The sequence below is a fragment of the Carcharodon carcharias genome, chromosome 12 (assembly GCF_017639515.1).
Source record: "Carcharodon carcharias isolate sCarCar2 chromosome 12, sCarCar2.pri, whole genome shotgun sequence".
Taxonomy (NCBI): Eukaryota; Metazoa; Chordata; class Chondrichthyes; order Lamniformes; family Lamnidae; genus Carcharodon; species Carcharodon carcharias.
Window position 1 is genome coordinate 110620132 of NC_054478.1, and position 26769 is coordinate 110646900.

Sequence of the window (26769 nt, forward strand, 5' to 3'; positions counted from 1 at the left end):
GACAGATGGATTTCCAGGATATATGACCCTTCTCCATGCATAAACTCACATCTACTTCTACACTCCACTTTTACCTTTCAGGAATGCAGACGAGATAGCAGAACACCCCTGCCTCAATCTTACACAGCCAAGTATAAACATGACATGACCCTGCAAAGCATGTGAACAAGGTTCCTTCCACACGCACACTTCACATTAAGATTGAGGCATCACTGATGTCGGGAATGATCAGAAAAAGGGGCACACACTGTGGTGATACGGAAGCACACTACATAGACAAGAGGCCCGTCATAGTGACATCTGTGATAAGTGGGGGAGGCACCATGGTGTCAAACCTGATTGACAGAACATAGCTCATTATAAAATTATACACAAGAGGAGATGTGAAATGGGTGCTATTTTATTTACATTTGTGAAAATTATCTACATGTTGTGAACACCTGTGCCACCATTGTGCTCCTAAAATTTTTGACTTTCCTAACCTTCCCACTATGTCTGGGTGCATCCACAACATCCACAATGGAAGTGGAGGCAGCCTGCTGACTGCTACACCCTGTTGTCTGTGATAACGTTGGCAGGTGTCCTCTGGAGGACCGAGACTGCTTTAGGTGCCCTGCCCTTTAGGGGTAGGTGGATTCTCCTCGGCCTGTGGAGCTGGAGGTGATGGGGTCACAGGAAGAGGGGATTGGAATTGGCTGGACGGTCCCGGAGTCACCTGGCTGGATGGCCTGGGGTGCCCATCTGCTGGTCCTCCTCCCTATGGGTGCCTGAGGGCCCCTGGCTGACTTCTTGAGGAAAAAGGGAAGTTGGAGTGAGATTGAGGTACCCCATCCCCCTCTCACATGGACACTGATGGATGCCACCAATGGCTACAGCGATGGATTGTAGCTCCTGTATTCAATGCAGGACTGATGTCCTGGACCAAGGTTTCTATGGTGGCTGCCATCCTGCAGTGTTGACCTCGGTGCATTGGCATGCCCGTGCTATCACCTCAGGCTGAAGGCAGATGAACTCCTCCATCGTCCATTGCAATCTGCAGAATGCAGCTGACATCTCTTCCTGACGTAACTGAGGTTGTCGCTGCAGCTCCACCAACTGATTTAGGACAAGTCTGGAGGCTTATCATCTGACTTGGACTCAGCAGAAGCTTGGCCTCCAGCAGTCCTCCGTGTGCCATGACCTCCGCCTGCTGTGGACTAAATTGTGTGCTTTGCTCACCAAATTGTGACCCAGAGCCTGCTCTAGAACCACGTCCCACCGAGGTGTATGTCTTTGTGCTGGTGTAGGGTGTGGGCAAGCGCTGTGCTCTTCTACTGTGGTGTCCTCAGAATCCTCATCTGAGGTATCGTCGGGACTCAAACTAAAGGCCTGGCTAGTTGAGGCTGTTAAGCGCTTGGCTGAGGTTCCCATGAAAGAGAGTAGAGATAATTAGTGCATGGCAGTTGACTCTAAAACAGGACAATGCAGTAACTGCATGGTTGCCTGAGAGATGAGTTAGTGCAGGATCTTCATTTGGGTGTTTGCTGCTGACCTCTCCGTTGCTGCAGGCAAGGTCCACATCCTCTCTGGGCAGCTCAATGGCTCGGGCTTTTGAACTGAAGACCTTGAATTCTAACCCCAGTCTGGGATCTTTCCCTGCAATTGTGAGAGATCTTCTTCTGCATAAAGACAGATGGAGAGAGTGTGTGCAAGACGCATGGCGGGGCAGATGATAATGATGCCCGGCATGTGTGGGGGATGAGGGAGTCATGGACAGGATGAGGACACAATCTCCAGATGAGATGAGCCCAGATGGAGGTGTGAGGGTGTGTAAGAGAGTGAGTGGTGATGTCCCTGGAGCTGTCAGTGAGTGAGATGCCAGTGAATGCGTGATGGGCTTGTGAGTGAGAGAGTCGAGAATGACGAGGGTGGTTCATTTACCCTGGCGGCACGGATGAGATCGTTCATCCTCTTTCTGCATTGGGTGCCTGGCCTCTTCTGTGCAGCGTTGGCCCTGACTACCGCCTCCCAAGCTGGATTGGTGAGCTTGCTGAACCCCCTGCGGCAGAACGGGGGTAAAGGACATCACAGAGGGCCTCAACTGCGTCCAAAAGGTGTTCCAGTGAGTTTTCATTGATTTTGAGGGCTGCCGTCTTCATGGCTTTCTGGGCCATGTCTTCAGTGGAGCAGTCCTGGGCTGCAGACATTGAGAATGCTGTGTGCAGCTGCACGTTAAATAGGGCGTCCGGAGTAAGGAAGTGATGAGCTCACGGCAGGGTGGGTGAATCAGAGGCCACTCGCCAGCGATTTGGCGTGTTTCCCGTGCGTGCATATTTAATGAGGCACGAAGCAGATGATACAGCGTGAAAACGTTCTATTGAGGCAGCCAGGTAAAACGTTGATTTTCATACCTGATACGGCACTTAATGCACTGAGGGGAAAATCCCACCCAATGAGTACATTGTGTCAGCTTTTAAAAAGGAAGAGGATGCTGTTAGAAGCAGAGATGGTAGAGGGTGGGGTGATAGTTGATAGACACAATGTACTGGAAAGGCTAGTTATGATTAGAGTGGATAAGTAGTCTGGTCCAGATGGTTTACATCCCAGGTTGCCAAAGGAAGTGCGGTTGAAGATAGTGGAAAGGCTTACCAAAATCTTCCGATCTTCCCTAAATAGGTGGGTAATGCCAGGGGATTGAAAAGTGGCAAATGTGACACCCTTATTCAAGAAAGGGTGTAAAGGAATTCCTGGTAACCACAGGCTGGTCAGTTTAACAGCAATAGTATGTAAGATTTTAGAAATAAAAATCAGGTAAAAAATCAACAGGTATTTGGAGAGGTTTGAGTTCATTAAGGCTAGCCAGCACAAATTTGTAAAGGGCAAATCGTGCTCGATCAAACTAATTTTTGATGATTAGAGAAGTTTGAGGAAGGGAATGCAATGTATGTTTTCTATATGAATTTTAAGAAATCGATTGATAACATACCATATAAAAGGCTAGTTAAGAAATTGAGGCTCATAGAATAGGTAGGTTGGCACCACGTTGAATTAAAAATTGGCTTAAGGACTGAAAACAGAGAGTCATAGTAAATGGTTGTTTTTCAGACTGGAGGTTGGTAGACAATGGTGTTCCCCAAGGATCAGTGCTGGCGGTACCGCTTATTTTTATATATAGCAAATGACTTGGATATTGAGATACAGAATCAAATTTCAAAATTCGCCAATGATACCAAACTTAGAGGTGTGGCAACAGCGAAGATGATAATCAACCGCAACAGAACATAGGCTAGCAGAATGGGCAGGCAAGTGGCAGGTGGTATTTAAGTGTGAGATGATGCATTTTGGCAGAAGAGATTGGGAGAGGCAATCTTCTTTCTCTTAGGCGGTCCCTTGTTTCCACTTCAGTTCGATGGGTTCTGAGATGGCTGATAAGTCCAATGTGTGATCTGCAGACTGCCACATGGGGTAGGTGGTGCACAGAGGGTGGGGTAGGTGAGTTTTTGGGAAATTAATAATACTTGAAATAAAAGTGAAAAATCCCTTGAGGCTCAGGTGATGCTAGAAAATCTTTCGATGTGTTCAGTGCCTTCCCAAATGAACCTCCCCAATTTCAAGGATTCCATGAGTTGGTGGAGATATTTGACCTCTTCAGGGATGCTTTGAAGACATCCCTAAAGTGTTTCTGTTGTCCTCCTGGGAGTCTCCTGCCACGACTGAGTTCTGAGCAGAACAGTTGTTTTGGGAATTTAGTGTGGGGTATACGGCATTGTCCTGCCCAGCAGAACTGGTTTTGGGTGATTAGTGCCTCAATGCAGAGCATGTTGACTTGGGAGAGGGCGCAACTGTTGGACAAGCTTTCTTGCCACTGGATGTGGATGATTGTGTGAAGGCATTGCCGGTGATATTTCTCCAATGCTTTGAGGTGACTGCTGTACATTGTCCAAGTCTCAAAAGCATATAGAAGCGTGGGAATTACTGCTGCCTGGTAAACCATGACCTTAGTCTTGGTTTGAGATCCTGGTCCACAAATAGTTTTTCCCTAAGTCAGTCAAAGGCTGAGCTGGCACATTAGAGGTAATGACTAATTTTGTCATCTATATTTGCCTTCATCAAGAGGAGGCTCCCAAGATGTGGAAAAAAGTTAATGGTAGTTCTAGGGAGTGTGTAGGAACAGAGGGTCAAGGCTGTTCATGTGCATAGATTTTTTAAGATGGCAGGACATATTGAAAGTACCTTCCGCTCTCACATAGATTTCTTCTGCAGGGAAAATTGCTCTCCTTGCCCGATTTCAAAGCTGTCCTTGCCCTCAGTTTCATTTTATTCTTCGTCTCATCCGACGCCTTAACAAGAAACTTTGTCTCTTTCTTTCAGGTGCTAAGGAACGCAAGCTCCAACAACTCATTGACACCAATGTGCATCCAGGACTTTCCACCCATTCCCATCCCTCTGACACTATTCCGTCTTCTAATCCCAGCCCTTGCCGCGTATTCACCATACCCCCTGACCTTACCCTCTCTGATGCTGAACATTCAGTACTCAGCAAAGGACTCAGTTTCATATCCTTACACCCTAAACTCAATGAATTCCGGGCCTGGCATGATGCTGAACTCTCCTTCCGCCGCCTTCGTCTCTGTGCTTACTTCTTTGGGCAGGAGTCCTCACTTCTTTGGGCAGGAATCCTCCGCCCGTTCAAACAGATTCTTTCACCTGCCTCCAGTACTCTCTCTCCACCTGGACCTCACCCTCTGGCCTCTTACCCGCCCTTGATCTTTTCATTGAGAACTGTCGGCGTGACATTGGCTCCTCTCACCCATTCTAACCTTTCTCCTTCTGAACTTGTCGCACTCTGTTCTCTCAGGTCCAATCCTGACTTTATCAAACCAGCCGATGGTTTGGTGCTGCTGTTGTCTGGCGTGCTGGCCTCTACCTTGCAGAGGCTGAGTGCCAACTCTCAGACACTTCCTCCTACCTCCCCCTGGACCATGACCCCGCCACCAAACATCAAGCCATTGTTTCCAATACTGTTACTGACCTCATCTCTGGAGATCCTCCCTCCACAGCTTCTAACCTCAGTCTCCCAACCTCAGACAGCCTGCTTCTACCTCCTCCCCAAAATCCACAAACAGGACTGTCCCAGTAGACCAATCATGTCAGCCTGTTCCTGCCCCATGGAACTCATCTCTTCCTATCTTGACTCCGTTCTCTCTCCCCTTGTCCAGTCTCTTCCCACCTAAATCTGTGAGTCCTCTGACACCCTACATCGTATGAGCAATTTCCAGTTCCCTGGCCTCAACTGCCTCCTCTTCACCATGGACGTCCAATCCCTCTACACCTCCATCCTCCACCAGGATGGTCTGAGGGCTCTCCGCTTCTTCCTTGAACAGAGGTCCAAACAATTCCCATCCACCACACTCTCCTCTGTCTGGCTGAACTTGTTCTTGCACTGAGCAATATCTCTTTAAACTTGTCTCACTTCCTCCAAATAAAAGGTGTGTCCATGGGTGTCCACATGGGCCCCAGTTATGCCTGTCTCTTTATGGGGTATGTGGAACATTTCTTGTTCCAGTCCCACTCAGGCCCCCTCCCACAACTCTTTCTCCGGTACATCGATGATTACTTCGGTGCCGCTTCATTCTCTCGCCTGGACCTGAAAATTTTTTTAAATCAATTTTGCTTCCAATTTCCACCTCTCCATCACTTTCACATGGTCCACCTCCGACACGTCCCTTCTCTGACCTCTCTGTCTCAATTTCTGATGATAGACTGTCCACCAATATTCATTACAAGCCCACTGACTCCCACAGCTACCTCAACTACAGCTCCTCACAATCTGCTTCCTGTAAGGACTCCATCCCATTCTCTCAGTTCCTTTGCTTCCGTCGCATCTGTTCTGATGATGCCACTTTCTAAAACAGTGCTTCTCACATGTCTTCCTTCTTCCTTAAAGAGGGTTCCTACCCACGGTGGTTGACAGGGCCCTCAACCGTGTCTGGCTCATCTCCCACACCTCTGCCCTCACACCTTCCTCTCCCTCCCGGAACAATGATAGAGTCCCCCTTGTCCTCACTTATCACCCCACCAGCCTCTGCATTCAAAGAATCATCCTTCACCACTTCCGCCAACTCCAGCATGATGCCACCACCAAACACATCTTCCCTTCACCCCCACCTCTCCCCTCCCACCTGCAGGAAACCCTGGTCTCCTCCATCACCCACAACACCTCAGCCCTCTCCCATGGCATCTTCCCATGCAACCGCGGAAAGTGCAAGGTCTGCCCCTTTACTTGCCCCCTCTTCATCGTCCAAGGGCCCAAACACTCCTTTCAATTGAAGCAGCGCTTCACTTGCACTTCCCTCAATTTAGTCTACTGCATTCGCTGCTCTCAATGCGGTGTCCTCTACATTGGAGAGACCAAACGCAGACTGGGTGACAGCTTTGCGGAACACCTTAGGTCTGTCTGCAAGTATGACCCAGACATTCCTGTCGCTTGCCATTTCAACACCCCATCCTGCTCTTAGGCCCACATGTCCGTCCTTGGCCTGCTGCAATGTACCAGCGAAGCTTAACGCAAACTGGAGGAGCAGCACCTCATCTTCCGATTAGGCGCTTTACAGCCTTCCAGACTTAACACCGAGTTCAACAACTTCAGATCATTAACTCTCTCCTCCCCCGCTTTTTCATCCCCTTTTTTCCATATTCATTTTTTTTATTTTAATTTTTATTAATTTTTCCCCCACTAATTTTCATTATTATTTAAAAAAATTATTTCCATTTTCATTCATTGTTTTATCCCCAGCTTTTAGCCTATTTTCGATCTTTCTTCCCACCAACGTCCCCACCCCCACAATGGCCATTTGTCACTTTCCACAGTGCTTACCCTGGTCCGGCCATTATCACATTTTGCTTTTTTAATGTCACCATTAGTAACTCATTTAACCATTAACGACTCTTTACCTTTTGTTTATGACATCTTTTGCCACCTCTCCTTTGCCTCCACCTATCGCTGGCCTTCTATCCAGCTTCACCAGTTCCACCCCCCCTTAATCAGTATATATTTCACCACATCTCTACCTCCCTTTAGATCTGAAGAAAAGACATACGGACTCGAAATGTTTTCTCTGTCTCTCTCTCCATGGATGCTGTCAGACATGCTGAGTTTTTCCGGCATTTTTGTTTTTGTTTCAGATTTCCAGCATCCGCAGTATTTTGCCTTTATTATTATGTTCTCCTCTTTATGCTGATCTGTAGCATTGCCCAATTGTTAACTTGTAATTGTTTATCATTAGAAGCATCTAACCAGAGTGATTCATTTTGCAGCTTTCTACCACATTTAGTATCAACTTCTTTTATCTCCCAGGAATTCCCAACAAAACAACATTACACCACCTCTTTTCCTGTCCACTTTTTTTTATTAAAATACAGTAGACCTTTGAATATTATATTTATTTCCATCCTTTGGATTCAGCCATGGTTCTGATATTCTCATCATATCACAGGAAGGAGTGTGTGAGGAGACAGATGGCTATGCTGAATGAGTAACATGCACTATGGATAAAGCTATGCCATACTTGGATTTCCAGAAGGCATTTGATAAGGTGCCATGTCAAATGTTATTGCAGAAGATTGAAGCTCATGGTGTAAGGGTAACATATTAGCCTGGTTAGAAGATTGGCTGCCTGGCAGAAAACAAAGAGTATGCATAAATGGGTCTTTCTCTGGTTGGCAGGATGTGACGAATGGAGTCCCGCAGGGCCTCAACTTTTTATAATTTATATCAATGACTTAGATGAGGGGAGTGAAGGCATGGTAGCTAAATTTGTAGATGATACAAGGATAGGTTGGAAAGTATGTTGTGAAGAGGACATAAGGAGGTTGCAGATGGATATAGATAGGTTGATTGAGTGTGCAAAAATCTAGCAGATGTAATAAAATGTAGGAAAATATGAAGTTGTTTACTTTGGCGGGAAGAATAATAAAGCAGAGTATTACTTACCAGAGAATGGCTGCAGAATTCCAAGGTACAGTGGGATCTAGGTGTTCTAGTGCATGAGTCACAAAATGTTAGTATGCAAGTACAGCGAATAAAGTAAGACGGCCTTGAACTTTTATTTCTAAGCTTGTTATGGACAAAGAAATAGACAAGTTGCAAAAAAAGTGTTTTGGGTTGGGGGAGAGCGGATTTTAGTAAAATAAGGCAGGATATAGCCAAGGTAGACTGGGAACAGCTACTTGTGGGGAAATCTACAGAAGAGCAGTGGGGGGCATTCAAAAAGGAAATGGGGAGGGTACAGGCTCAACATGTTCCCTCTAGGGTGATAGGAAGGAATAACAAGCCCAGACAACCATGGATGACCAGAGATATTCAGGATACAGTGAGAAGGAAAAGAGAGGCTTTTAGCAGGTACAAGGGGAGCAAATCAGCAGAGGCTTTAGTGAAGTACAGAAAGTGCAGGGTGGTGTTTAAGAAAGCAATTAGGAGAGCAATAAGTATATCAATGGGAAGAGGATAACCATGGAAAGAGTAGGGCTCATTAGGTACCAAGGGGGAAATCTATGGGTTGAGCCAGAGGACATCGGTAGAGTGTTGAATGAATACTTTACAGCTGTCTTCACCCAAGAGAATGAGGATGAAGGTATGGAACTCGGGGAGAGAGACTGCGAGGTTCTTGAGCAAATTGATATAGGGAGTGACAAGGTATTGGAGGTGTTGGCAGGCTTAAAAGTGGACAAATCTCCAGGTCCGGATGATTTGTGTCCCAGACTGCTGAGGGAGGCAAGGGAGGAGATCGCAGGGGCTCTGACCCAAATTTTTAATCCCTCTCTGGCCACGGGGGAGGTGCCAGAGGACTGGGGAATGGCTAATGTGATTCCGCTATTTAAGAAGGGTTGTAGAAATAAGCCAGGGAACTACAGGCCAGTGAATCTCACATCAGTGGTAGGGAAACTATTGGAGAAAATTCTGAAGGAGAGAATCTATCTCCACTTGGAGAGGCAAGGTTTAATCAGGGATAGTCAGCATGGCTTTGTCAGAGGGAGGTCATGCCTAACAAATTTGACTGAATTTTTTGAGGAGATGACCAGGTGTGCCAATGAGGGTAGTGCAGTGATGTAGTTTATTTGGATTTCAGCAAAGCCTTTGACAAAGTCCCACATGGGAGACTTATAAAGAAGGCAAATGCACATGGGATACAGGGTAATTTCATAAGGTGGATTCAAAATTGGCTTAGTTGTAGGAGACAGAGGGTGATGACAGAAGGAAGCTTTAGTGACTGGAAGCCAGTGTCCAGTGGCATATCACAGGATCTGTGCTGGGTCCCCTATTATTCGTCATTTATATAAACGACATAGATGACTATGTGGGGGGTAGGATTAGTAAGTTTGCAGATGACACAAAGATTGGCTGGGTGGTTAACAGTGAGGTTGAGTGTCTCGGGCAACAGGAAGATATAGACGGGATGGTCAAATGGGCAGATAAGTGGCAGATGGAATTTAACCCTGAAAAGTGTGAGGTGAGCCACTTTGGAAGGAGTAATTTGACAAGGAAGTATTCAATGAACGGCATGATACTAGGAAGTTCTGAGGAACAAAGGGACCTTGGCATGTGTATCCATAGATCTCTGAAGGCAGAGGCGCACGTTAGTAGGGTGATGAAAAAGGCATATGGGACACGCCCTTATCATTCGAGGCATAGATTTCAAAAGTAGGGAGGTCATGTTGGAGTTGTATAGAACATTGGTGAGGCCACAGCTGGAGTACTGTGTGCAGTTCTGGGCGCCACATTATAGGAAGGATGTGACTGCATTGGAGGGGTTGCAGAGGAGATTCACCAGAATGTTGCCTGGGATGAAACATTTAAGTTATGAAGAGAGGTTGGATAGACTTGGATTGTTTTCGTTGGAGCAGAGAAGACTGGTCGAGGTGTACAAGATTATGAGGGGCATGGACAGGGTGGATCAGGAGCAGTTGTTCCCTTTAGTTGAAGGGTCAGTCACGAGGGGACACAAGTTCATGTTGAGGGGCAGGAGGTTTAGGGGGGATGTGAGGAAAAACTTTTATACCCAGAGGGTGGTGACGGTCTAGAATGTGCAGCCTGGGAGGGTGGTGGAGGCAGGTTGCCTCACATCCTTTAAAGAGTACCTGGATGAGTACTTGGCACGTCATAACATTCAAGGCTATGGGCCAAGTGCTGGTAAATGGGATTAAGTAGGTTGGTCAGGTGTTTCTCATGTGTCGGTGCAGTCTTGATGGGCCGAAGGGCCTCTTGTGCACTGTGAGGTTCTGTGATGTGGCTTTCTTTATTTTATTTAAGCAAGTGCAAATCTCCAAAGCCAAGTGATAGTTATCCTTTATTATAAGAGCAATTGAATATAAAAGTAAGTCGTTAAGCTTCAGGTGTACAGGGCATTGGTGAGACCACATCTTGAATATTGTGTGCAGTTTTGGTTTCCTTATTTAAGGAAGGATGGAAATGCGTTGGAGGCGGTTCAGAGGAGGTGTACGAGATTGATACCTGGAATGAACTGCACGTCTTGAGGAAAGGTTAGACAGACTGGGCTTGTTTCTGCTGGAAGTTAGAAGAGTGAGGGGCAACTTGATTGAAGTATACAAGATCCTGAACGGTATTGACAAGGTGGACATGGAAAAGATGTTTCCTCTGGTGGGTGAGCCCAGAACTAGGGGGCACAGTTTTAAAATTAGAAGTTGCTCTTTTAGGACAAGATGAAGAGAATTTTTTTCTCTGAGGGTTGAGAGACTTTGGAACTCTCTGCCTCAGAAGATGTTGGATGCAAGTTCATTGAATATTTTTAAGGTGGAAATAGATTGATTCCCTTGCCTAACAAGAATTTATCTACCTCCGCCTTAAAACTATTGAATGACACTGCCCTCTTCTAAACTCCCCCACTCCCTAAATTCCAGGAAACAAATCCAGTCTGTCTAACCTATACTCATAAGACAATCTGCTCATTCTAGGTATCAATTTAGTAAACCTCCTCTGAACCGTCTCCATTGCATTTCCTGTATAATATGTGCCCTTACGTTATGTTCAATTTCTGTCATAATAAAGGATAGCATTCCATGAACCTTCTTAGTTACTTGCTGTACCTTTTTTTTATTCATTGGTGGGATGTGGGTGTTACTGGCTAGCATTGCTCTTGTTCAGAGTGCATTTTTTTAAGAGACAACCACATTGCATGTAAGCCAGACCAGGTGAGGAAATCTACCAATTTCCTTCCCTAAAGAGCCATAGTGAACCAGATGGGTTTTTACAACAATTGACAATGGTTTCATAGTCATCATTAGACTTTTAATTCCAGACATTTGTTGAATTCAAATTCCACCATCCACCGTGGCGGGACTCGAATGGGTCCCCACAGCATTAACCTGGGTCTCTGGATTACTAGCCCTGTGACAATACCACTACACCACCACCTCCCCCTTCATAATAACTTTTTGTGACTCATGTACTAGACACCTAGGTCCCTCTGCAGTTTGGAATTCTGCAGCCGTTCTCCATCATACATTGCTTTATTATTCTTCCTGCCGAAGTGAACAGCTTTGCATTTCCCACATGTAAGTACAGCGGAGAACGTTACTTGGTATACTCTACCTTTGCATTTTGAGCAAGTCCCCAGGTATGTGGCTTTTTAAGTCCCCTAATATTTCATTAATAAACAAAAATAAACATAGCTGGGTGTAGTAAGTCAAACTACAAACAGAACACAATTTATGAACTGAAACCTCAACAGCACATGCCTGCAATAAACCCAAGCAACAGCATATCCAAATGCAAAAACTAAAATTGTCGCCAGAACATCTGTCCCTGTCTATCATCCCATGGTAGCCCACAGGATGGAACTGAGGTTTGCTGATTGAACTATTTAAATAAACAATTTTTATTTCTGACAAAGAGTCACTGACCTGAAACGTTAACTCTACTTCTCTCTCCACAAGTGCTGCCAGACCTGCTGAGCATTTTCAGAATTTTGTTTTCGTTTTAGATTACCAGCGTATTTGCAGTATTTTTACCTTGAACTATTATTTCAATGTGGCTTTATTTATTTTAATAAAACAAATGCAAATCCCCAAAGCTAAGCGATCGCCTCCTCATTTGCTGAGTTTAAGGTGATTAGTCTGCCACTTAGTCCGTAGAGAGACACTCGGAAATGTGCAGCATTGTTTGTGTCTCTCCACAAGTGTACAAGGGGTTTGTGGCGAGGCACCAGCAGCGGAGGCTGGCTGCACAGGGGCCCTAACCTGTTCAGCAAAGACCATTCTAGCTAAACGTGAGCATGACTCAAAGTGAAAGAAAGTCACCGTCAGATTGTTTTTAAGATCTTGCAGTCCCACAGTCCAACCAAACTGATAGGCCTGGATTTTCTGTGAAGCTGCAATCAGCATCAGATATGCAGCAAGTGTCACCAGCTGCAGAAACTCCAGCTCTGGGTTTCAGAACTCGAGCCATGGCTGGAGTCACTGTGGCTCATTCACAAAGCTGAGAACTATGTGGATAGCTCATTTAGGGAGGTCACACTGCAGGTTAATAGAGAACAGGCAGAGGGGGAATGGGTGACTACCAGGCGGTCTTGGAGGACCAGGCAGGTAGTCCCAAGGCTATCTCGCTCACGAAGCGGTTTTCTACTTTGGATACTGGTGAAGGACATTCCTTTGGGGGATGGTGAACAACCATAGTCATGGTCCACATTGGTATCAACAACACAGGTAGAAAGAGGAATGAGGACTTGAAAGCAGGTTTTAAGGAGACAGGAAAGAGACTGAATGACAAGAGCATGAAGCAGCCCCCTCCCACAACTCTTTCTCCGGTACATCGATGATTGCTTTGCTGCTGCTTCATTCTCTTGTCTGGACCTGGAAAAATTTATTAATTTTGCTTCCAATTTCCACCCCTACATCATTTTCACATGGTCCATCTCTGACACTTTCCTTCCCTTCCTTGACCTCTCTGTCTCAATTTCTGGTGATAGACTGTCCACCAATATTCATTACAAGCCTACCGACTTCCAGTTGGCTACCAAGCGAAAGCTAGTTGTGGCTTTATGAGGGACTAGGGTGAGTCAGATCACTGAAACAAAACCTTAGAAGTGAGTTCTGTTAGAGGTGTCAATCAAGCATTAACCTGCATCGATTAGTTCAAAATCCATCATTTGACAGATGGGGCTCATCATCAGGAACGTGTTAATGACTTCCCATGTTTCCAATTCCTTGCACCAAAGGATGTCTGCTGGGAGATCTTGCTCAGGAAGGGTGCTCCATATGGGGCACTGAGATGGAAGGCGGGCAAATAGGTGGGTTGAACAGAACATCACGGAGTGGTAAAAACAAAAAAACTGCGGATGTTGGAAATCCAAAACAAAAACAAAAACAGAATTACCTGGAAAAACTCAGCAGGTCTGGCAGCATCGGCGGAGAAGAAAAGAGTTGACGTTTCGAGTCCTCATGACCCTTCGACAGAACTTGAGTTCGAGTCCAAGAAAGAGTTGAAATATAAGCTGGTTTAAGGTGTGTGTGTGGGGGGGCGGAGAGAGAGAGAGAGAGAAGTGGAGTGGGGGTGTGGTTGTAGGGACAAACAAGCAGTGATAGAAGCAGATCATCAAAAGATGTCAACAACAATAGTACAAAAGAACACATAGGTGTTAAAGTTAAAGTTGGTGATATTATCTAAACGAATGTGCTAATTAAGAATGGATGGTAGGGCACTCAAGGTATAGCTCTAGTGGGGGTGGGGAGAGCATGAAAGATGTAAAAAAAAAAATTTTTTTTTTCTTTTTCTCTTTTTATAATGGAAATAGGTGGGAAAAGGAAAATCTATATAATTTATTGGAAAAAAAAGAAAAGGAAGGGGGAAACAGAAAGGGGGTGGGGATGGGGGAGGGAGCTCACGACCTAAAGTTGTTGAACACCTGCGGTCTGTCCGCAAGAATGACCCAAACCTCCCTGTCGCTTGCCATTTTAACACTCCACCCTGCTCTCTTGCCCACATGTCTGTCCTTGGCTTGCTGCATTGTTCCAGTGAAGCCCAACGCAAACTGGAGGAACAACACCTCATCTTCCGACTAGGCACTTTACAGCCATCCGGACTGAATATTGAATTCAACAACTTTAGGTCGTGAGCTCCCTCCCCCATCCCCACCCCCTTTCTGTTTCCCCCTTCCTTTTCTTTTTTTTCCAATAAATTATATAGATTTTCCTTTTCCCACCTATTTCCATTATAAAAAGAGAAAAAGAAAAAAAGAAAAAAAAAATTTATTTATTTTTTTTACATCTTTTATGCTCTCCCCACCCCCACTAGAGCTATAACTTGAGTGCCCTACCATCCATTCTTAATTAGCACATTCGTTTAGATAATATCACCAACTTTAACTTTAACACCTATGCGTTCTTTTGTACTATTGTTGTTGACATCTTTTGATGATCTGCTTCTATCACTGCTTGTTTGTCCCTACAACCACACCCCCACTCCACTTCTCTCTCTCTCTCTCTCTCCGCCCCCACACACACACACCTTAAACCAGCTTATATTTCAACTCTTTCTTGGACTCGAACTCAAGTTCTGTCGAAGGGTCATGAGGACTCGAAACGTCAACTCTTTTCTTCTCCGCCGATGCTGCCAGACCTGCTGAGTTTTTCCAGGTAATTCTGTTTTTGTTTTTATCACGGAGTGGTAAATGAGTTGCAACATGAATGGTTTAAATAAGCTTGTCAGTTTTCATCAGTTGGTGGATGTGTGGCAGAGTAATGTTTGTAAGGACACGAATCCAAAGGAGGGGTGCTGAATGGAGGGTTCCAGTTATGTTGCACATTTTTGCATTCAACTGAGTGTCAACAAGATGTGTGTGTGTGTGATGACCTTTGTCAGACAGTGCGTAGTACTCTGCTGCTGAGTATGATAGGGCAAGTGCTGAGGTGTGGAGTGTTTTAGCAGCACCACCCCAAGTAGATGCAACAAGTTTGGTTAGTAGGTTGTTTCTGGTTTTGACCTTTGCTGCTGTTCTCTTCAAATGTTCCCAGAAGGACAGAGTCCTATCTAGAATCACTCCCAAGTGTGTCAGGTTGGGATCATGCTTTTGTCTCTGGCCATCTATGTGGATATGCACTGGTACTGTGGAGGTGGAATACACTGGATATGGTTTTAGAGGGATTCAACGTTAGACACCATGTCCTGCAGTAGTCTGTCAACTTTGTAATGTCTTTGTTAACGATCTGGTCCACTGCTCCAGAGTGCAGGAGGATGGAGCTTGGGTGGCACAACAGGTGTCATTAGCATAGATGAACTTGTGAGATATGGTTGTTGGCTGGTCATTTGTACATATGTTGAAGAGGGTTTGGGCTAGCACTGAACACTGGTAGTCTGTTGGTCTGTATTCTCAATGCACTCCTGCCTTGCCCAAGGTGGACTCTGAATCGTCTATTATGAAGGACCATTTTGACAACTGTCCCAACCCAGATTGGAAGTGCTCTGGACAACTTTAGGAGCAGGCTAGTGTGCCGTACTGTATTGCAGGCACTGTATCAATGGATCAGCATTCACATTGCCACCCCATCAGGACCAAGGGGAAGCAAATGATGCTACCAGCAGACTGAATTCCAAGAGAAAATTCAAAGATTCTGAAAGAGCCTCCTTGTGGAATCCCAGTCCCAGCAGAACCGCCAGTCTCAACATTGAGTAGCCCTCTGGCTTTATGGCAATAGGGCTTTCTGAAGCATACAACTTAACATTGAGGGCCAGTTGGCTACCAAGCAAAAGCTAGTTGTGGCTTTATGAGGGACTAGGGTGAGTCAGATCACTGAAACAAAATCTTGGAAGTGAGTTCTGTTAGAGGTCTCAGTCAAGCATTAACCTGCATCTACTAGAAGCTGCTTAACCTGCGACGTATTTCAAACATTTTCTAATGCATGAAGTTAGTAATTGACATTGATGATATAAGATGATGAATGCTTAATACACACATACAGATTCCTTTAACTACTACTTTAATTGAGGAATTATCAATTTAAAATAAATGAGTTAATGCTCTCCATGAAAATAGCAATGGAGCAAAGTCATTCAAACATTTAAGCATTCATTTTCCAATATTACATATAGTAATTCCTGACTATGTCAAAAAGGTACATCTCCTTGTGAGAAGAAAAACTAGTGTACCTTGCAATCAGTAAAAAAAAAACTGCATTGATTGACTGTTTCTAGCCATGGGTGTGGAATCTATTCAGCTCACAAGCATGATGTAACAATTACTAATATTACTCCTCACATTTCCCTGTGGATGCTGACTCCTCTATTATGGATGTTGTGGGCTCACCCCCTGAAAGTTAAATGGTCAAAAAGGGATGTCAACCACTACTTTGTAAACAAAGTGCAAACTGCTTTCAAAGTTACAGAAGTTACTATAACTCACCTACACAGCCCAAGCATCTGCATCATACATCATGGTTGTATAATGTAGTAAATCCAGAATATAAGGATCGCAATATAAATTAAACAAACCTGTCACCATTCCAATTTTATTTTCAAAGCTTAACACTTACGTAAGTGACAGGAATGCTCAAATAAAAAGCCAAGTAACATAATCATAGTAGAATAACCTTGTTCTTCAAAAAGGTTTCTGCAATTGGTCTTGAAGAAAAATGTGCACACAGATCAACAGTCAGGCATCTCCATGAAATTCCTTTGACAGCATTTTTTCTTAGAAATTGAATTTTGGCAGCCTGCTTGTATGTAATCACTTCAGGAATGAACACTAACTAATTGCACCTCTCAGAAATCATTAGCTTATTTGAAAACATGAGCATGACTCAAAGTGGAAGAAAGTCACCGTCAGATTGTTTTTAAGATCTTGCAGTCCCACAGTCCAACCAAACTGATAGGCCTGGATTTTCTGTGAAGCTGCAATCAGCATCAGATATGCAGCAAGTGTCACCAGCTGCAGAAACTCCAGCTCTGGGTTTCAGAACTCGAGCCACGGCTGGAGTCACTGTGGCTCATTCACAAAGCTGAGAACTATGTGGATAGCACATTTAGGGAGGTCACACTGCAAGTTAATAGTGAACAGGCAGAGGGGGAATGGGTGACTACCAGGCGGTCTTGGAGGACCAGGCAGGTAGTCCCAAGGCTATCTCGCTCGCTAAGTGGTTTTCCACTTTGGATACTGGTGAAGCACGTTCCTTTGGGGGATGGTGAACAACCATAGGTCATGGTCCACATTGGTATGAACAACACAGGTAGAAAGAGGAATGAGGTCCTGAAAGCAGGTTTTAGGGAGACAGGAAAGAGACTGAATGACAAGAACATGAAGCAGCCCCCTCCCACAACTCTTTCTCCGGTACATCAGTGACTGCTTTGCTGCTGCTTCATTCTCTCGTCTGGACCTGGAAAAATTTATTAATTTTGCTTCCAATCTCCACCCCTACATCATTTTCACGTGGTCCATCTCTGACACTTTCCTTCCCTTCCTTGACTTCTCTGTCTCAATTTCTGGTGATAAACTGTCCACCAATATTCATTACAAGCCTACCGACTCATGGAGCTACCTTGACTACAGCTCCTCACACCCCACTTCCTGTCAGGACTCTATCCCATTCTCTCAGTTCCTTCACCTCCGTTGCATCTGTTCTGATGATGCCACTTTCAAAAACGGTTCCTCTGACATGTCTTCCTTCTTCCTTAACCGAGGTTTTCCACCCACGATGGTTGACAGGGCCCTCAACCGTGTCCGGCCCATTTCCCGCGCATCCGCCCTCACAACTTCCTCTCCCTCCCAGAAACATGATAGGGTCCCCCTTGTCCTCACTTATCACCCCACCAGCCGCCGCATTCAAAGGATCATCATCCGCCATTTCCGCCAACTACAGCATGATGCCACCACCAAACACATCTTCCCTTCACCCCCCCGGTGGCATTCCGCAGGGATCGTTCCCTCCAGGACACCCTGGTCCACTCGTCCATCATCCCCTACACCTCAACCCCCTCCCACAGCACCTTCCCATGCAACCACAGAAGGTACAACACCTGCCCCTTTACTTCTCCTATCCTCACCGTTCAAGGGCCCAAACATTCCTTTCAAGTGAAGCAGCATTTCACTTGCACTTCCCTCAATTTAGTCTACTGGATTCACTGCTCCCAATGCGGTTTCCTGTACATTGGAGAGACCAAACACAGAGTGGGTCACCGCTTTGCAGAACACCATCGGTCTGTCCACAAGCGTGACCCAGACCTCCCTGTCGCTTGCCATTTCAACACTCCACCCTGCTCTCATGCCCACATGTCTGTCCTTGGCCTGCTGCATTGTTCCAGTGAAGCTCAATGCAAACTGGAAGAACAGCATCTCATCTTCCGACTAGGCACTTTACAGCCTTCCGGACTGAATATTGAGTTCAACAACTTTAGATCATGAACTCTCCCCTCCATCCCCACCCCTTTCCGATCCCCCTTTTTTCCAATAATTTATATAGATTTTTGTTTACCCACCTATTTCCATTATTTTTAAATGTATTTCCATCCATTGTTTTATCTATACCTTTTAGCTTATTTCGATCCCTTCCCCCCACCCCACCCCGTCTCGCCCCCACTAGGGCTATCTGTATCTTGCTCGTCCTGCTTTCTACCCTTAATGTCACCTATTAGCACATTTCTTATTTAATATCACCACCGTCAATATCTCTTTGTCCTTTTGTCTATGACATCTTTTGGCAATCTCCACCTATCACTGGCCCTCTATCCAGCTCTACCTGTCCCACCCCCCCCTTAAACCAGCTTATTTTTCACCTCTCTTCTATTTTTCCTTAGTTCTGTTGAAGAGTCATACGGACTCAAAACATTAACTGTATTCCTCTCCGCAGATGCTGTCAGACCTGCTGAGTTTTTCCAGGTAATTTAATTTGGTTATGAAACCATTGTCGATTGTTGTAAAAACCCATCTAGTTCACTAATTTCCTTTAGGGGAGGAAATTTGCCATCGTTACCTGGTTACCTGGTCTGGCCTACCTGTGACTCCAGTCCCACAGCAATGTGGTTGACTCTTAGATGCCCTCTGAACAAGGGCAATTGGTGATAGGCAACAAATGCTGGCCTAGCCAGCGACACCCACATCCCATGAATGAATTTTAAAAAAGCAGGACCTCCAAGGCAGTAATCTTAGGATTACTCCCAGTACCACATGCTATTGAGTATAGAAATAGGAGGATTGAACAACTGAACACATGGCTGGAGAAATGGAGGGAAGGCTTTAGATTTCTGGGGCATTGGGACCAGTTCTGGGGAAGGTAGGACCTGTACAAGGAGGATGGATTATATAGCAGGACTGGGACTAATATCCTCATGGGGATGTTTGCTAGTGCTGTTGGGAAGAGTTTAAACTAGCTTGTCAGGGGGATGGGAACCAGAGAGAGTTCAGATAGGAGGAAAGCAAAGCTGGTAATGGGAAGCACAAAAGTAGTAAACAAAAGTGGAAGGCAGCTGAAACAAAGTACAGCGTCAAATAGAGTGGACACAAATAGACAGAAAATCCGATGGTATTGTTTTTCAACTCATTCCCACAAAGCTATTGATTTCTTGCTAGGATAGAGTTCCACAACAAAAATTACCCTCTGATATCTTGAGAAAGTAATTGTTCATCTTGTTTGTGTCTAGATAGTGAATGTTGGCAAATTATTTAAGCAAGGGGAGGTCACTGCCGAATCTGATCATGATAACTGATGGTCACACATTGTACTTCCAGCGGGGGTTTCTAGATAGTGGTTACATACTACAATATGAGCTGATTTACTACTCTCTAACTTGGCGTACAAAGCCAATTGCAGCTTTTTTCTCACTACCCTGGCTGAGATCACTACTGTAATGTCATGATAAAAAGGTTTGATAAGCTGAGCATTTTCAAAATCTGTTTTCTCTTAAACTAAAGCCTAAACATTTTCAAAATAAATAAGATTTTATGCCTACAATAGCAAAAAGTTTATTATGAAAAAAGGTCCATTAAGCCCACTCCTTCCGTTGTCCAAGGATGATGATCATAATGATGAATGCGCCCTCCCCCCAACCTCTCATTCTCTAATCAATTCTCTAATCATGAAAGTCAAACAGATCCATATAACCCCCAATCAACTTTCTTGACAGATACTAACACAGCTCCTCTAAAAGGTATCAACTGACATGGAATTAACTACTTTTTGCAAGTAGTCTGTTCCAAAATGGAAGGAACAATTTAAAATTCCAATCACAGGCAGATTATAGCAATAGGTCTAAAAAGAAAAGCGTCACATTTCATTGCATGTGTTTACTCTGTATAGCCCTTGGCTTCTATTCAGGGGAGCTTTCTCTTTCCTACTGCTTCCAACAAGGTCAAAGCAATCATGTATGGAGCAACAGGGAATGGAAAAACTATTTTTCATTGCTTTAGTCCAGTCTTGAATTGAAACTGCAATGGAAACAGATGACAGATTTTACAGCAATTGGCAAGCTGCCAGAAATGGATCTGTACGATGAATGGATGAAAGTCATTCATTAGGAATGCTTTTACTAAATGGTTGCGTTGTGAGCTGTACATTTATGATGACTTGGCACTGGCTGGCATATGTTGTTTATTACACACATTAAAAGCCATGAATAGAGGATGTCCACATAATAGGCTGGAATGAAGTATGATTTTGTGAATCTATCTGCAGCAATTCTGGTACATAACACCATTAAAATACGGTTAATTGAGATTAAAGAATTGAATCTAGTCAAAATGCTTGTCTTCAAATTAGCTGAAATTCTAAGTAAGCTGATTGCTTTTAATTTGTCAAATCATTGAAACAAAATGGAAATATGAAACTGACCATAGAGAAAAAAAGGGAATTTCCTTGTGTCTACTATACTGTCCAACATCAGAAAGCGTTCCCTCCCTGTAGCTTGATCAAGAGCCAGCCAGAGCTGTCAGGACGACAACTCCATAGGAAGTACAAAACCCATCATATTAAATTTTAACACAGTCACAAGTACAGACATAAAAACATACAAATGAGACAATAAATTCTTCCAAAAGTGCAACTGATACGCTGAATTGTTAAACCAGGAATAATGCCAATTTTAAAGACAATTGAGGAAATTTTTGTGATCTGGAAAACTCACAGACTAGAGTTTCACCAATACAATAAAAAAAGGAAAGATGTTTTGTTCATTTAAGTACTGAAGATCTTGGCTAAAATTTTGTTAAAGGAATACTGTGTTATGGGATGAAAGTCTTGTATGTGTGCCAGGTGTAAGAATGCTCAGAGTTCAAAGTATGGCTAGTGTTTGAAATGGGAAACATCACATTGCTGCAGGTAGAAGTCTCTTCTAAGGCTGAGGCTGAAGAACACTATTGGGAAAAAATAAGGGGAGCTTTGTTTGTATCCAACTGCCCACTGGATGCCCAAAAGAGCATTTATACTGCTTGGCTTGACAATTACAAAATTCACATTGAAAAGAAAAATAAGAACATTACCTTGATGAAAAATACTTGTAAAGCCTTTGGTGTGGTTGGGGGCAAGAGGAGAGAGAGCAGCCATTTATCATTTTCAATCAGGTTCCATTACGTGGAAGTAGCAGTGTGTGTCTATTTTTAGTTTAGCCCATGTGGCAGTACAGACAATACAATTTCAAAAAACTTCACAGATGTTCACATTTTACACTGGATACCTCAAATTTGGCAGTTGAAATTACTTTAATATTGTTTTCACTGCTGCCATAATTTGTAGTGGCAGGGAAATAAAGTCTGGTGAAGCCAAATCATATGGCGGTTTCCTTCCCTCTTACTAACTGTCAATACTGCAACAGCAACAGTTTGTGCTCTGTTCCATCTAAGTAATACCATGCAAATAAATTCATTAACTTAGCACACACCGAGGAAACAAACTTAGGATCCTGTGGCCTTAATGGTTCATGCTAAAATGCATGTTGCTTTTACTGACTAGACCATCAAGGGAGTTAATTTTTTTAAAACCTCTATTTGTATCATTTTTTTTCATAACCACTTTCATTAAATCTCACAAAGCAGCCAAATGGATAGAAATTAGTGCCTCCAAATTGCTGCAATAATAGCTGGGGAAGAAGGTAAATTGCTACAGACGGAAAGGAAGAAGTTGACAAAAACCACGTCGTTTGGTCACTATAACCATCTTTTTCTTTCTCATTTACTGACAATCTTCACTCTCCACTTCACCTTCAGACATTAACTTCTGCTGGGTCACAATTCCACAGGTGCTGTCTACACTCTGAATCCTTGCTGTATGGGTAATTTTTCATCGGTGGGCCTAGATAATGTTTGCTGAGAGCTAATTTATCCCAGGGACAGGGCAAGCCAGCTATTGTTCTCATTTGAACTTTACAGTTCTGAGCAGGGTTCTATTGACCAGAGATCAAACGTGGGAACCCTGGCTAAATTTTTTCCTCCCCTCTCTATAGCCAAATGGAGTTGAGGGTAATTGTTGCACTCCTCTTTGTTACCCCAACTGAGTGCACGACACAAGCCTGGGACTTTTTCTTCTTCCTACAAGAGTAACTGTCCTACTTGTAATAGTTTCATCTGGGCGTTTGTATTGAGAAGCAGCAAAATCTCAAAAGTACAAAGCTGCTGTTTCAACTTGCAAATCCAAAGTTGTGGTGCCTCATTTTCTCACCATCAAGAACTAGCCAGACTAGGGAACCGGAAATCATTCCGTTATCCTTCAATACCTCTGTTTTGAGAGATATTTCTCTTCTTCAATTAACTCTGAATCAAGCCAATTACTTGAAATTAACCAGCTGCAATAAAGATTTATCATGGTTTCCAATATAAGCCTTTAACTGAATGGTTATGTAAACCTGAGAGGGGAAATGGTTCCTCCTCAAGCTAAATCTGTTGCAGTTCTGGAAGATCACTCCAGGACAAAGCAGCCCGCTTGATTGGCATCCCATCCACAAATATTCACCCCTTCCACGACTGACAGACAGTGGCAGCAGTGTGTACCACCTACAAGATGCACTACAGAAACTCACCAAGACTCTTTAGACAGCACCTTCCAAACCCATGATCACTACCAACTAGAAGGACAAGGGGAGCAGATAGATGGGAACACCATCACCTGGAAGTTCCCTTCCAAGCCATATACCATCCTGACTTGGAAATATATCGCCATTCCTTCACTGTTGCTGAGTCAAAATCCCGGAACTCCCTCCCTAACAGCACTGTGGGTGTACCTACACCACAAGGACTGCAGCGGTTCAAGGGTGCAGCCCACCATCACCTTCTCAAGGGCAATTAGGGATGGGCAATAAATGCTGGCCCAGCCAGCGAAGCCACATCCTGTCAATGAATAAAAAAAACTACTGTTCAGAGCATTGCAAAATTCCTTAGAACCAGGGCAAACACCAATTTGTACTGTGATTTACTTGTAACTGCATGAAGTGAAACAGGTGGTAAATGAAATCATGAATTCATAACAGGATTGAACATGTGGAAATGAAATGTGTGAAGTGGTGACCAGTAAAGCAACATAAACTGGCCATTTCAATTAAGCTAGAAATTGCTCTATTAAAATTGATAACCAGGTTAAACAGTTTGATTTAATAAGTTCACCTAGTTCTGTTGAAGGGTCATGAGGACTCGAAATGTCAACTCTTTTCTTCTCCGCCGATGCTGCCAGACCTGCTGAGTTTTTCCAGGTAATTCTGTTTTTGTTTTTGATTTAATAAAATGAAGGTTTTCTTTGTACTCTTTTACTCCTAGATAACTCAATGAGTACAATTGCAATGTTACGAGTTTGCTTGGTGTTGCGTAAGCAGGAGCTCAAATAAGGCTTTTTATTCCTTGAAGCTAATTAGCACCTTTGCCGAAATGCAACCATTCAAGAGCATATACTTAGAGAGAACACAATCAGTATTTGCTGAGTACATCTATGGTTAGAATATTCATTCCTACACCAGATGGTGCATATTAAATGGAAGACCTAGTGAAATATGATTTTAGGCTGAAGGAAATTGGAAAAATTTCTTAGTCTTATTGATATTCTCATGCATCAGTAAATCATATTTTCAGCAAATGGCAAAAGATTTGTATACAATTTCATTCTGTTCAAATTTAGAATGTAGACAAAATCATGTGAGAAAGCATGAATGATTTTCCTGCAGTTGCTCATTGCTGCTTTTCTAATTTTCAACAAATTGCACATTAGCTTCTTAGTACAGAAAAAGTACCAAATACATGGCAAGTCTATCAACATTTGTAAGAGATAGATTAATGTTTCAGATGCAGACCCTTCCTCAGAATGGCTTGAAGGGCCTACAATGGAACCAGTAACCTACCTTTCTTTTTCCTGATACTGACCAATGTTGTTGCACGTTTTCAACATTTTCTGTTTTTATCTCAGATTGAGGATCCACGGTTTTTTTTAAACTTAGCAATGAGAAAATTAGGTACCTACCTCTACTTCTACAAATTCATTTAACTTCTTGCAAGTTGCAGAAAACGTCTCTGTTGTTCCAAATTCAAAATACCATAGTTTGTTCTTCATTCTGAAAAGAATAGGAAGAAACATAACCTTTTATTTAAAATTGAGTAACTAATATGACTGAACAGACCTAATTTGAAAAATCTTCCCCATGGGTTTTATTATTATGATTGCAACAAATGAATGCAACAGCAGATACTTTATCAATAGTAATCTCAGCAGGAGAGAGAATGCAGCCACAAAGACCTCCCCCCTTGTTGTCAATCACCAAATTGAAAACAGCCAAGGGCAGTGAGTGAGTCATCGTTTGTGATATAGAACAATGATTAGTATTAGCAAGTTAACCCTATACACACAACTCTGGCTAACCTACACTGAGCTGCTGAGTTCAATTAGCAGTAGTCTAGGGCCTACTCCTAGCTGGGAGCTGCACCTTTGCCTGCCGGGGAGAATTGTTTGTGTTTTCCTTTGGACAATTTTGAAAAAATCCTCTCATCAGTTGCAATTTTTTAATGTTTGGTGGTGAGTGTGGTAAGGGCTACCTTCTCAATATTATAGGTTGAGATTTGAATTCATTTGAAACTCATCCAGTTGCAGAGTTAAAATTGGGCCCTTAGACTCAAAATTGAATTCAGAAGTGCACAATTTTTAAAAACTTCAACTTACATTTATGTAGCACTACTAATGTAAAATAAATATACAACGTATCCCACAGATATATCCCAGAAAAAAATGGATGCTGAGCCAATGAAGGAGATATTGGAAGGCATGAGCAAAAGCTTTGTCAAGGTTCCTGAAATGGTTGGCAAGTATGGCAGAGGACAGCCAGATCCAACAGCGCTTGGCATGGTTGAGCCAAATCTGCTAATGAGTGGCTAAACCAATTGCACACCAAATACATTCAAAGTCTTGAGGAAATGAAGAAGGGGCTGTACCAGTGACAACAATTGGGATGGGAGTAAAGGATATGCCGGGGACAACATCAATTAGAGATGGGGAAATAGTTGAGCACATCAATTGCATTATTGGAGTTGCAATAAATAGATGGCCAAAGGTTTTCAGTTTATAGTTTGAAACTCCGGAGAGTTCTACCAGGGGCTGGTGGTGAGGCATATAAAGAAATGGTCAGAAATTGCCTGGTCTATGATTGAGACCAAGAGAAGCCATGGGAATAACAGGGGCAAGGGGGTGGCTGTGCAAATGGGTAGGAAAGTTTATATGGAAAGAAAAGTTTTGGGAGGACAGTGGATGTACAGGAGGGAGGCTGAGGGAGAATATCTTTTGAGAAACTTGGAGGCAGTAGAGAATGAGATTTTAAAGGAAAGAAGGATGAAAGGTGAGATCACCTGCTCAAAGGTCTATAATGTTATAGAGGGACAGGGGGAACGACCCAAGGTATTTTTTTTGATGTTAAGGGCCACAGTGTGTTTGTTTAGGTGAGGAGGGTGGCAGAAAGTATAGCCAGGTGACTTCAATAAGGGACAAGGCGTCACCACCGGTGCGTCAAGTTTCAGTCAAAACTATGATGCCAATGAAATCATCATATTAAGATCATATATTGTAGGGGCCTACTTAGGTATGAACATTCTGGAAGAACATGCAGGGGATTGCTGATCCACCAGCTGCCCAAGGGGTAGTTGTGGTTGGTCTCAATGAGATGGGAAGAAGTTTAGCAAGATTAGCCTCCAAAGGACATAATAGATGGAAAGGCGGGAGAGAGTGAGAGAGAAGGAAATGGCAAATGGTATTTCTATTCTTAAGAGGGCAGGAAAGGGTAGCTCCATGGCCCCTTCAGAGAAAGGGTAACTGAAGTCCACGATAGCAGCAGGAAATTAGGAGGGCAATGAAGTAATGATGAATTGTGTTGAGAATGTGGGGCAAGATGGGTGAGCTGTTTGCAGAGCAGCAACCAAAATGCACATGCGAAAGGGCACAGATGGATTTCATGTTATATAGCCAAGTTACATAAGTGCCTGCAACTCAATATATTGGTTTGAAGATAGTTGGGAAGAAACAATGGATCTAGGAGTTGTTTGAGGGACAGTGTGTTAGTGCTGGAAGCTGTTCAGTGGAATTAGAGAGTTGAGGAGGGATGGAAAGTCAACCATAAACCGGTAGAGGCTAATCCAGGGGTCCAGTGGAGATGCACAGTGTCTTTATATGTTAATAATATGCATCAGTAGTTCCAATACAATAGCTACAGAGAAAGGAGCAGTCGGAGTGAACCCAAGTCCACACGATCAGTTCAGAGGAAATAGCTGTAGAGAGATGAGAAGCACACAAGATCAGCAGCATGAGGATCTACTTGTTCAACTCAGTTCAGTAAAGGCA

General features: G+C 43.7%; 1 protein-coding gene across 9 annotated transcripts in view; it reads right to left on the reverse strand.

Moving 5' to 3' along the window:
* The window catches only part of LOC121284866 (diacylglycerol kinase beta), a 695944-nt gene that overhangs the window by 102312 nt on the left and 566863 nt on the right, over positions 1–26769 (reverse strand). For all 9 annotated transcript variants that reach the window (XM_041200699.1, XM_041200700.1, XM_041200703.1 and 6 more), the window contains one exon: positions 24412–24502. In XM_041200699.1, the coding sequence (XP_041056633.1) occupies positions 24412–24502 (91 nt within the window). The remainder of the gene's footprint in view (positions 1–24411; positions 24503–26769) is intronic.